At 38.6% G+C, this 13,755-nt stretch overlaps 1 protein-coding gene across 3 annotated transcripts in view; it reads left to right on the top strand.

Moving 5' to 3' along the window:
- ADGRL4 (adhesion G protein-coupled receptor L4) overlaps positions 1 to 13,755 on the top strand; it is a 72,370-nt gene that overhangs the window by 28,976 nt on the left and 29,639 nt on the right. For all 3 annotated transcript variants that reach the window (XM_071436431.1, XM_071436433.1, XM_071436432.1), the window contains one exon: positions 7,729 to 7,881. In XM_071436431.1, coding sequence (XP_071292532.1) covers positions 7,729 to 7,881 — 153 coding nt within the window. The remainder of the gene's footprint in view (positions 1 to 7,728; positions 7,882 to 13,755) is intronic.

Consider the following 13,755-nt stretch of genomic DNA (forward strand, 5'->3'; position numbering starts at 1 on the left):
CCCATCACTGTGTGCCACCTGTGCCACGAGCTCACACACCTCACAGTGTCACTGATGTTAAATATTTGATACTGCCCTTTGTGCTTTGCAGAGGCTCCCGGAACAGCACAGGTGCTTTTGTGTGCTTCCAGCCCCAGATGCCTGGCACAGTGGGAACACAGTGCTGCTGTTGCCATGTGACATTCCAGACCCCAGGATGCAGTCCTGAGTGACTGAAGGATAAGCCCATATCCTGACGTAGAACAGCACCATTTCTTCCCATAGCCTTTGCTGCATGTTTGTAGCAAGTCTGATAAAGCTCATCAGATAATGCTCAATGTTCCACTGCCTCAGTCAAGCTGTGTTTTCTCTCAGTTACACCTTCTTCACATCTTGCTCACCCACACCATGATGGCCCCACTCTGGATTTCATCTACAAGTCTAAAGTGCTGATGCATTTCCTGGCTGTGTTTTCTGACTAAATATACTTTTTTGTTTTGAAATTTAGGACAGTGTTGCCTGGATGTTTTTATTCCCCCTTAATCAGACTGTTTCCTAAGCTGTTTTCCTTCTGTCTAATCTCTTGCGTGGGACCAAAATGTTTGGATTTGAGTGACATCTCACTTATTCACATCCTGTCAGATGGGAGCATTGTGTTGTTTGAGTTCACAGTATAACCAACCAGGAGCTGCATGTGACTGGAACTCGAATTGGGATAATTTTTTATCCACTCCTATTCATTATCTATTAACCAGTTTTCCAAATAATTCACCTAGTCACAACTTCTCACCTCAAAAACCAGCCTTGGAACGCCAGCAGACCATCTTCAGCCTGTTCAGGGGCTTTTTCCCACTGTACTGTCTCTGACATTACTCTGCTAAAATCTCTCTCCTTCTTTAGCATTGCATTTTAACCATCAGACCAGCTTCTTAGCTGGTAAATTAATGCTGTGTTCTTGTCTTGGGAGAAAGACAGAAGGGGATCCTGGAGTACTCCAGATACAAGGAGGTCGTGCTCTGCTACCCTGACGAGTGAGTGGCAGCTCCTTGTCCCTTGTGCCTGAGCTGCCTCTTGGGCTGTGCTCAACACCCACACCCCTGACAGGCTCCTGAGACCCTGTTCTCCACAAGCAGGGGATGCTTGACCAGCTCCAAGTTTTGCCTGTGGGAGAAAATCGTCACAGCACTGCGGGTCTTACCCTCACGACCCAGTCAGGGAAGGGGTGTCAGTCAGACAATAAATAACTAATTTGTGGTTTGGACACCCAAACTGATGCTCTGCACTTGCAGCTCTGAATTTTCTTGCTGAATCTCTGTTGGTCAGTACAGCAATGAGGTCTCTCCTGGGAGAGTGATGAGAGGGTGTTGATACACTCCATGTGGGCCTCTGCTCTCCAGAGGTGCAGGGGAGGAAGTGTTGGGGAAAAACTGTGACAGCACCATGCAATATTTATTCCCTCCTTCAATTATTTAATTTTTTACTTCAGTTTCACTAATTTAAGCACGTTGTTCCTTCTCAAATTCTTGCAGATGCCTCTCTGAGCAAATGGTTTGTTTCCAGTCAAGGACTAGTACCTTTAATGATATATACCCCAGCACAACCCCATGCTTCACATAGGAGTGACCACAAATTATACATTGCCTTTTTCTGGTATTTCACAAGTGTTGAAAAGGCAGGATGTTCTGTGTGGCTAAACAAAATGACAATTTCATTTCTGGCATTTACCTGATAATAAATGCTGTTCATGTTTAATTTATAATGTCTGGAAATATCAGCAAGAGATGAGGGAAACAGTTTGGATAATATATTAACCCCTCCAAACCTTGTCCATTCTCTGAAACTCAACCTGAGTGTGACTTTGATATGTAGGAAACTTTTCTTTCCTCCTTCTTTTAGACTGTTCTGTTCTGTTCCTTAAACTGGGACTAAGCAAATTTTCTGTTGTGAGGCCCTTTAGTTCATCCAGACATGAAAGAACTGCTGATCTGAAATCATCCCTTCATACACACATAGCCTGTGTGAGAGAAAATATTTGTTTGCTGCACTAAGACCTTATAGGAGCTAGTTTTAGAGCCATCAAGTCAAAACTGGTGAAAAACTCCCAACAAGCTACAAAAACATCCCAAGAAGGCATTGTGAAAAGCTCTTGAAGGTGGCAGAGAAATGTGAAATCTGAACTAGGCAGAGCTTGCAGCAGTAAGATTTCCTATGCAGCAACTGCATGCTTCCCTGCCCAGGTGTAGGACAAAGATGAATCAGGCCCATTATGAAAGCAATTCATATTTAAATGAGATTTCCAGCCCAGTTTCTACAGTCTCTAGTGGTTATTCTAAGCATCTGCTCTTTCATGCTGATTTAGACCAAGCTCGAATGCTGAATCTTTGGAGAATCATAAACAAATTGTGTTAAATTGCCATTAATGGAAACAAATCACAAAAAGGAAAGGCAAGGTTGTTAATGGTATTGCTGTTCTTAACTCGGGCTTTGATGGCAGTAGATGCAGTCCTGCAGCACAGAAGTAATGTATGTAAAATCACCCACTGTTCTGAGACCTCCAGACAGGCTGAGCACAGCGGGGGGAGTAGCACTGGAATTTGTTTTACAGGAAGCCTTTCATTTCCTTGCTTTTGAGGGGTTAAGTGAGGCACTTCAAGCCCTGTTCTCCCATGAGGGTTACACTAGGGAAGGGTAGTTTTCGTTTCCCCCAGGGGCTCCATAGCAGCTCTGGCAGCGGAGGCTACTGTCAGAAAGCAGCGGATGCAATGAATCAATGTATTCCCCAGCCAGCCTGGCTGCATTTCCTTCCTTCCCACTGCTGTCCAGCGCTCACACTGCTGTGTCCCAGAGATACTGGGTCCATCTTGATGGATGGGTGTGCCCCAGAGGCCTACAGCCTTGCTTTCCACAGATAGGTTTGCGTGGATTAGGGGAAAATTAATTGTTGATGTTTTAATTGCATTAACTTTGTCACGCGGGGAACGCACTAAATAGGAGGCGCACATATTGTGGTGTAAGAGCTGCTTGTAGTCCACAGTAACATCAGGCCTCACTAAACTCCTGAAAATCACAGCCCTGGGCCTATGCTTGTTCCAGTGAGGCTCAGGTTAACAAACTCAAGCTCTGGTCAGGTGTCTTTAATATTCTCTTCATTTCTACAAAAATCTCGTTTTGCATGGATTGGGGAGGACTGAAAATGCACAAATCGTTCTGTATAACTTTGGATTTCCACCTTGCTTGTTACTTGAAGGGAGGAACAATTTATTTAGAAATCTATAAAAAGTAAAACAAGAAAAACTTCTGTGTGATTGTGAATCAATATGACAAGTTTCACCCCACAACTAACTCTTCATATTATATGTCATCATATCATCAAAAAGTCTATCACAGAGATGTGCCCAGTGCAATGAAAATCCTTCATAGCTGTTTGATAAATCCATTACTAAAAGATTTTTCCTCATGACATTTTTCATGTAAATACACAAGCGGTATTACAAAAATCGTCTATCCAAAATTGATAACTCAAAGAATTTTCCAATGCTTGTCACAAAAAAAAAGCAGATTATGTACTTTTGTCGCTGCTTTCCAATTGTAGGTTATCATTTCATAACCACGCATTATTAAAATACCATATATTTACCATATATGACATGGTAAATCTTGCACTTTAAAAGGGACATGGAATCCAACAAAGGAAATGTTCCAGGTTCGTTTTTCTCCTCCTAAAATCTTAGCAGATTCCTCTAGCTTCCAAGTGCATCATGCCCCTAAAATCCATAAATCATTCTTCTTTTTTGTATTGGTATGCTTTAAAGTTTCTAAAATAATTTAATGCTCTCTCTATGCAAAAATGTACTCATATTAATGAGCACAAGTGTTTGACAACAGAAGTACTAGCTCAAATCAAAATGGAGGTCTAGAGGGGTGTATCAGTTTTTCTTTTTTTTTTTGCTTTGTTTTTTGCTTTTAAAAATCTATAATACATTCTCAAGAGACTAGCAGAGGTATGATTACATTACATTGATTACTATAACAGTAGTTGATTCTATCTAACTATGACATTTATGTACAGTAAAATACATGCTTGCTGTAATTTTAAGGTAAAAATGGAAAATGGATTTTATTATACAACTCTACCATGTAAACATCCTACCAGTATTCAGGTACACGTTGCTTTATCTCCCACATTCCCACATATCTTTGAGTTACTCAACACAAATTCCCTTGGAAATTATTTATAATCTTCCTTACATTTTCATTGGTAATGATGAGATTTTAGAGCAATCCAAATCATAGAACTGCCATGTAAAAAAATAACTAGCCAAAAATGGAAAGCAACCTAAAAAAACCAACCAATCCCAACAACCAGGTCCATGCCCCCACTGTCATTTCTCAAGTGCAGCTATTCAGGAAATGCCTTCTGTATCTAACAGACTTGAATGTAGCATTACCATTTAGCCATGATAATTAACCTTGTCATTTGGCTGGTCGTGCCTCTTAAGTCTCCAAATTTTTCATAATTTACTGGAGACAAAAAATCTTTAAAGCAATGTATATTTCCCGAAATACTGCCTGCAGTGTTCAGTGAGTAGCTGTGCAGCATTAAATGCATGTGCTGTAATTAAATTAGGTAACAACAAAGCAGGTGGACTCTATGAGTGCTGTCACTTATAGTATCCTTTCTGCGTAGGCAGGAAATTTTGTTAGGAAAACATTTTTTTCATCTATAAATCCCATTGTTTTTTCCTGACATCCTTTAAATCACAAATCCAATGACATTATAAATCATGTAAAATTTGCAATATTACTTTAAGCCCCTGGGCTCCTCATTGGAGTGCTGTCTGAATAAAAAATTCAGGTTGTTTACACAGAGAACTCGATATTATTTTTGCCATCATTTTTTATCTTGTAGAATATTTTGTGTAAAAAGAAATGCTTAGATAGACTGTATATGAAAATCCTTTCTTTTTTTTTTCAAACTTCTTCTCTTGCCTTCCTCATTAACCTAGTAGTTTTCCATAGCCTACTTCCATCAGTAACTTTTATGTCATTAATTTCAATGCAAGCAGGATGTGGTCCAGTAAATTATCCCCCTGCACAGTCTGCTCAGTATTACTTTAGACCATGGGAATAGTGAAATGAAAGCTCCATGTGAATTTAACTCTTTAAAATATTCATTCTTGTGTTTGCAATGTAAGTTACTGCTGTTCTTCAATGTTCAAAATGTTTCTGTAATGATCTGAAAGATCTCTCAATAAGAAAGCTTACCAAGGCCATAGAGTCACCATTAAATCCCTTGCAGACATCATAAATATTGAGGAAAAACACCAATAATCCAGTGAAGTTATTTAGGTATAATTCTAGAGAATTTGTTGATAACCACTGTATGAGTCATTTTAATATTGCTTATAAATCCTTTGGACCACCAAAAAAAGGCAATATTGCTGGATATCAAGGACTGCAGTTGATCTCCTAGTAAAAAAATCAAAAATAAATGTTCTTGCATGTAGCCCTTAGACTCCTCAGCTCTGTTGTTCCTCTACTTTAAATCTAGTCCTGCCGCTATCAGTGACCTTCTACTTCTCATTTTCCAAGACTACAATCCCATGAGCTTTGCTAAGTCAACACATACTCTTTTCTAGAATCTGTAATATTTTCCCAAGACCAAATTAATTTTACAACTAACTGGAATAGGGCAGTCCACTCTTTTTTTGTTGTCACTAAATGCTAGGCAAATTTGAGTTGCAAAGGAGTCAGACACACACAAAATACATTAGAATTGGACCCTGCAATTAAGGTTTGCAAAGTTTTCTGGGACCTAGTCTCTGCAATGCTACATGACAAACCAGATTTTTTCATATTCTCGTGCTTTTTTTTTTTAACTGGGATCAACATCACACTTTTTCCTCCCTATCATAATTCCACTTATACTAATTAGGTTTTATTTTGGCATTCTTTAAGATCCAAATGATACACATCCTCTGCTGTATTCTCATGAATACCAAGGCTGTGGAATAAATATTGTTGACGTGTGTTGGCACAGTGCTTTTATACTTGGATTCCTCATTAAATTACATTACATTTTGGTTTTAATGAGCATAATCCATTTGATACTGTTGACCCAAATTCCCCTGAGGAAAACTGCAGCTCTGAATTGATATTTGCATGTCTGAGTCAACTGAGTCACACTGAAAATCTTGTCAGACTTCAAATATCAAAATGTGTCCTGTTTGAGTTATGCTGGGGGTCGTGACGAAGTTTTATTCCAGAAATATATTCCTGCAAGGCTTTGTGGCTCTTGCTGTACTTTAATCTTGTCACTGCCCCAGCTTGCATGCCACTTTCCTTATCTGCATCCTATCTCTGTAAACAGCTTATGAGAACACTGACCATCAGGAAGCAGGAGCACCTTTCTAAAGCTCATCCTTGGGTGTCTTTTCTGAAATCATATTTCTTCTCCCTGTCATGCTCCTAAATCATTTCTCTTCTGCAATAAATTGTTATTTCTCTCCCTGTTAGAATTCTTTCCTGTCATTCATCATGTTATGAGTACCTTTTGCTTGAGAACAGGAACAAAATCCCAGTACATTTCAGGAAGTCTTTAACTCTTTTCCTTTCTCATGGTGTAGAAAATAGAAAATTCCACTCAAGAGTGCCACCTTCTTTGGGAGACTTTAATTGATTTTTTTTTTCAAAGCTTTGGGGTACTTAAAAAAATGGGTTGTTGGAAAGATGGATTTATCAGTATTGAGAGTGTTTTTCTCAGTTTGATAAATAGTGGGCCTGAATAAGAAAGCTTTTGAAATTTTTTTCAAGTTTGGTCTGAAAATTATTCAATAGACAACAGAAACCTTGGAAGATTTTGGATAGGAAATGGTTTTATTGAGTCATTGCAGGAGATCAACTATGCAGTTCAAAGCATGAGTTTATGATTTTTTTTGACCTTTGATTAGGATTGCTGGATCCCCATGCTCATAATGACAGTCTCAAACTTGTGTATATCACTCCTTTTTTTCACTGTGTCATTGGAGGCCTGGGGTTAGCCCTGTAAAATCGTTCATGTGAATTTTCAGGTACAAAAATTATGACTTGCAGAGCAATTGCTAAGAGGTAAGGCTCAAGACATGGATCTTGCTGATCCCTTTGTTGAGACACTTGGGAGAGCTAAGAAAAAACAATATACTTGAAGACTCAGGCCAGTCAGCAGGATGAATTTGTAAGTCTGTTTTTACAGTAATGCTGAGAAATACCGTAGAAAGTCTTTTAAAACAGGCCATTAAAAATGTGCATTTAACTATAGTGGTTTTGCTTTGATGTCAGAGAATCAAGGGGGTGATTTCTTTATAGCCTTTTGACCTCTGTTTTTTATGATTCAGAATTCCCAGACACATCCTCAGAGTGAGCTTCTACCTGTAGAGTTTTGGATAGGAAAAAAATGTTATCAATTACAACCATGGCAGAACGCGCACTTGTCTCAATCCTTTATTCCAAGTGTACATCCAATTAAACCATTCATTTCAGCATCCCACTGATCTCTCACTTGTAGATTCACACATGATGAGGGCAGATGAATGCTGCTGAACACCTGATTACTTCCTTGGCAATGGGAAAACTCTATAGACAGATACCAAGATTGCCAGCTCAGCATTCAAGGCTTATGCAAGTGAATTACCAGAGCCAAATTAAGCTTATAGAATACTGCTTTCTTCAATCATCAAATGTAAATATATTTTCCCATCATTTGTCTTGCAGATGATAATGAGTGTGAAAATGCTACTCAGCCGTGTGGAGAGCATGCCAATTGCACAAACACAGAGGGAAGTTATTACTGCACATGTATGTCTGGTTTCAAACCCAGCAATGGTCAACAAATTTTTGTTCCTAATGATGGAACCTCCTGTGTGGGTAAGTTATTACCGTCTGCCAGAGAGCTTTACACTGTCACTCTTCTCTTATTGCTTCTCTTAATTATAAAAATCTAGCAACATGCTCTCATGTTTGTGAAGTTTGGAGTTTGCATATAAAATTCCTATATTTTGGACTGGAACATGTTTGCTCAATATTCCAGCTCAGGCCCACACTTCTCCCTGACAACAGAGCATCTGCCATTGCTTTCAGTGACACTTGCACCTTGACTCTGCTTGCAATATATTTAAATCCACATGTCACAGATTTATACAATAAATATATAGTTAAGGCTACCCAGAAATCACCAATTCACCCATTTATGCCACTGTTTCACTGATCTGTGAGCAAGGTGGTCACATTCTCAGGAGAAAAAGTGACAAAATATTCTGCCTTCAGATCTGGATCAACAAAATTCTCTATAAGTTTGAACTAGTATACCTCAAATATCTTTTATTTGGAAACTTGGTTACGATACTTTTGTTATTTTTCAAGTCTAATCAAAAGCAACAAGCAAGATCAGTGGTTATCCTACCTCCTGTGCCATTCATTAGCCTCTGGTTCTGTAGCAGTTGAATGGAACATGTTCAAGATTACAGGGGAGGAAAAGTTCTCTGGAAAAATGTTATTTCTGAACAACCATGCAATCCTTTAGGATTTCCTCTGAATGAAAGAACTGCAACTATTTCTCTTTTTCAAACTCCTGGTAATTTTCTCTGTATGTTGCAAAAGTCCTCAGGGAATGGGAAAATGAGAAATAAATCTATTGCCCTTTACACCTTTATGCTGACTGTGTCTCATTCTAGGTATGTCTCCTGTGAGCTTGTGAGTGCTGACAACCTCTCTTCTCACTGCTCTTAATATCAGCAGAGTGGTTGCATATTAAGCCAGAAAGTGATCTAATCGACATTTCTTGCCCATTGCTCACATCCATCTAAAAGTGCTCTGCTTTATCCAGCTGCTATGAATCATTCTTAAATTAGCTGGGATGGAGACAGTTAGCACATTGAGCTGTAAATATTCTCACCATTTCTGCTCCAGGTTTTGATTTTTACATTATGATATTTCCTCAGTTTTGGGAGTTTGTCTTCAAACTTATTTCTCTGACTTTGTGTCACTTTAACTTCTTACCCTTAGCTTGATAATTTCTTCCTTTTTTTCCCTCTTTACTGGGCAGATTGATGGTTTTTTTATCCTCTACTAGAGTACTTCTTCTTTTTAAATATCCACATGGAGGAGCCAAGAGCTTTTAAAATGCACACTGAAATGAAAAAAAATTACCTGTGGGCACCTTTTTTCATTAAACAAGTGTACCAATTACTTTACCAAGATGTGAGTCCTAAACACAACCTTTTGATCCACAATTAATTTTTTTCCTTATCCATCATGGAAACCATAATAGGATATTTTGTACCCAATGGTTCTGCTGCTACAGGTAGCAGATATGATTTGCACACAGGCAGCTGACATTTGTGTATTCAGGGTGACAGCTGAAGCAAATACCAACATTTCATTCTAAATAGAGTGCAAGTTATTTAGTACAAATCACAGAACAGAACTACCAGGTATCCATCCTACACAAGTTTATGGGGCCCCACAATATATTTTTAGATTCTGCAAAGTCTTAAATCTTCTTTTTAATATATGTATATATGTACATGGCAGTAACTTTAAAACTTGTTTTAAAGTTTTTGAATTTTGGAGAGTATGACATTATGAACCCTATTTGTTTATGCCCTCAAACCTACCTGAGTTTCCAGTAGTGCAAGTGTGGCACATAACCTTGTGTGTGCAAGTCACTTTCAAAGTCCATGCACATACCTGTGTGTTCCCTCTTTGGAAACCACAGTAAGCTTCCAAGTAAAAAGTGATAATGTTCCCCAGGGTAGTAGATCAAAAGAAATCTTGGGAAAATGGCTTTGAGAAATGTTGGTTCACCCTTAATCCAGTCAGAATGCTGGGTTTTGAGTTGAGGGTCAAAAGTATTTCACCCATTTTATCAGGTAGAATTGCTGAAGAGATGACAAAGAAAGATACAGAGAGAGGAAAAACTGGACAGTAGGAAGGGAAAGAGAGGAGAAGAAAAGGATAAAGGAAATGGAGAAGAAAAAACTAAGAATGCAGGGATGTGACATTTCTGAAGACATTTTTCTGCTGTCCTGAAAGTGAGCTATTAAAATCTATTTTTTGATTTGTGCAAAAGCCATACTTTTCTTAGACTTCACAATTTATTGAATGTTCAGGTGCAGATAAAAAAGTGAAATAGAAACCTACTTTTTTCACCCCACTCAACAGAGTAAAAACATGAAAATGGCCATCTGTGAGATGAAAGTGACATCCACGCCACTCTGCCTTTTCTGGGAACATGCTATTAGCTCCCTTCAGGTATTTCTGAGAGCACTGGGAAGGCACCCATTCTCCATCCCATCCTTTGCTGTGACAAGGGAACTGTACAGTGGACGGAGTCTGGCGTTGGGCCGCGTTGCTAACTTTTCTTTTAGCTTTGCCATTCATAGCCTTTTACATTTCTACTTTGTGTGTGCTGCTGCCTTCCACAGTGTGGAGACACGGGGAGGGAACATCTAGTCCTTTGCAATTGGAGTTTTCAATCACTTGCAAGCTACTAATAAGCAGAAGGTATAATGTAGACATCAAGCTGTCTTGACTGGCTGGTGAGGAATCAAAGCGTTGTAGGTACAATCCTGTAATTGGCAAGACTGAACATAATAACTGTTCTCCGTACTTTTAATTTAATTGGAATTTCCTTGCCTGCTGCAATAGATGAGGAGTGACAAAGCAAAGAAATAAAATAAAAGGTTATAAATCTATTTTCACACTAGCCTAAGTGGTGTGGGTGATATTATTTTTCTGATCGCAGCTATAAAAGCTTCAAAGTTCAGCTGCAGGATTTGTTTTGAATATTTACTGAAAGGCCAGGGCTTTTTACAGATCTATGGCAAATGTTCTTCTGTTTAAAAAGCTGTTGTTCTTCAACCTTTGCTCAGGAATGCTGTCTGTGAGGAATGCTCATGCAGCCTTGGCAGCCCACTACTGCTCCCACAGCACATCAAGGAGGAGAGTTTGGGATCCTCACCCCAAAGCCCCACTAAAACTGGATTGCTGAAAGCACTGACAAGCTGTTGTCCATGTGTGGTCCAACCGTTGCATATTTGGTTAAAAAGGCATAACTACAAACTATAAAGAAACAAAAGCCTACAGCTACTGCACACAGCATTTCAAAGCAGGAACTTAAAAGCTGCATTCTTGCAACTGCCACAAACTGTTGGCTGCTCCTGACAATCTCATTGATTTAAAAGGGATATGAAGCTGATTAGTACCTTGCAAGTTCAGACATATTGCCTTTTAATTTTGTCATCCAGGAGCTGTTTTTTCTTCTGAAAACAGTAAATTAAATAGGCATGATATGGACCCATTCCATATGGACAACTCAACTGCAGAAAGTCTATTTGCATATACTCAACAGGGTGTCTCTATTAGATTTTAAATAGCAGCCCTGTTGCCAGAGATGTGCCAAAATACTTGAATTCCTGCTTTTTTTTGATAATCCTCTCTTCTCATTAAAATCTCCATTACACTTTATATCCTATATAATTACAAAAAGAATTTGCATGACTGCCCTATAATAAGAAATCAATTATTTACTGATCTAAAAGTTTATAAAAAGAAGTGTCATGACAATTTTAAAACATTTGTATCAGTAAATCATATGGAAACCTGATCCTTAGTATTCTCAAAAGCATTAAAATATTGCTTTTTTTATTGTAACTTTTGGCAAAGATTGTTGCCAATTGCTGGTGTTTTAGCACTGCATTACATGATGAATGGCTAGTTCAGATGTACATGCCCTCCATGTAGCTGACAAGGCCAAAGAAATCTTTGGTGTGAGGGTGATGGTGTTTTCTAGTTAGACTAACTGGCTTTGTCATGATTTTCACCCCTGCCACTTCATTCAAAGTCTCTCTGTCTTACAGAGTCACACAACAAGGCACTGACAGACACTCACTTGTTTCAAGCAGAGCTTTATAATTTACTGATGTGAGAGGTTATTTAAATGCCAAGAGTAAGAACTTTAGCCTTGTGTCTTTAAATGACAGCATTTAATTATGAGGTACCCTGTGTGTAGCACTACATCATGTTATTTTCCTTCCCTTTTGCCAGATTGGTTCATGTAAAATGTGGTTAGCTCCATAACTATGAATACTGAAGTCACAGAAACCATACAGATACGAATAATGCAAAACTCATCTCCTTAAAGAGAAACATTAGCAGTTTGGGACATTAAATATGGAACTAAACTATTGCCCTAATGCAGAAAATCATAATTTAACTTCCTGCTTTAAACTTCCATGCTGGCAGCAAGCCATTGAAGCACATAGTTTTCTTGGTGGCTCTCCCTGCAGAGCAGTGGTGGCTGTGCTGGGGAGGGCAAATGCACCTCCAGTCCCACATCTCCTTCCTGTCTGTGCAGGAGTCTGAATGGCTTTTCCATGGCAGCTTCTGAGCTTCAGGCTTAAAACACAGCATTTCAGGTTCAAAACAGAGCATTGGCTCAGTGAGAAAAAGAGATATATGAAAGTGAAGTGGGACATCAACCTTAAATCACAGGGAGACCTCTGTCCAAATAGACAGATGGCCCTCAAGTATTCTTCATGTATTTTTTTGCATTCCCTCTATATATCCATATGCATGCAGTATATCTTTCCATTTTTCAATAATAACCTAATTTTACATGCATTGTTGCTCTATTTTGTGCTCCTTTTTGACAACCACCAAGATTCTTGTATCAAAAGCAGAGTGTGAACCTAGTTTCTATATGCTAATAGTGTATTTCCAGCCACCCCATAATCTGCTTTCTTCTTGTCTGTTTTTAAAACACCCTCTGGTTCAGCAGAGGCTGCCTATCAGTTCAGACAGCTCTTCTCCTCCACTGATCAATTAACCACTTCTCCTTTTTCAGCAATTTCTTCCCAAAACTAAGCATCATACCAGTTCTTGACTGGAGCTCCCATCCTCTCTCCTCCATTCCCTGCACTGCCTCCCTTTCCTTCAGTTCAGTTCTCAGGCTGTTACTTTAAACCCACTCATGTACCACTTCATCTTTCAGATATACCTGTCCCAAAGCTCTTCATGTTTTTCTCCTTTCCAGCACAGCACTTCACAGTCCATTACTTCATTCTCCAGAATTATTTGGTATAGTTCCCAGTTTGCTTTCTCCATTGAGTTATTTGATCTTTATCCTTAGCCAGCCAAATAATGCAAAATAATCAGTACTCCAGCCAGGGATTTAGTACCCAGCTCTCCTAAACTGATCAATTCATGGATTCCCTTACTGGAATTCATTGGTTTTACTCTTGGACTATGCCCCACCCAGTTACTGAACTTGTCTACCTAATGGCAATTTATTTAGAAGCAAAAAAAGACATTTTAGGCAAATGTAATTTAAATGTGGATTAAAAAAAAAAAAGAAAGAAAAGGATATGCCAAGCACTTTGAAGGGCACAGAGTTTAATTCTTAGATTAACAAGATGGACAGAGTGAGCTTTTGCAGTGTCTTTTTAAAGCTGCAACTTAAAAGACAAGTCTGTAGGGCTTTTTTTCTTCTTCTAACTGAGCAGAGAAAATCTATTTAGTCTAATCTCTGAAAAATGGATTTCAGATGATTTGCATCATGCCAACCATTTTGTTATGATAGAATTAATATGGTTTTAAAACACGAGCAGTGTAGTATTATAGAGCAATAAAAGTGGTGGTATAAAAATATGATCAATTATGATTTATCCTTCTAATCCTTAACTATCATAATTGGCAGGGGTTTTGCCACTGAGATTGTGGGTTTAGTTGTTGCTTTTTTTT

The sequence above is a fragment of the Agelaius tricolor genome, unplaced genomic scaffold, assembly GCF_023055355.1.
Source record: "Agelaius tricolor isolate 1412-34295 unplaced genomic scaffold, bAgeTri1.0.p SCAF_11, whole genome shotgun sequence".
NCBI classification, from domain to species: Eukaryota; Metazoa; Chordata; class Aves; order Passeriformes; family Icteridae; genus Agelaius; species Agelaius tricolor.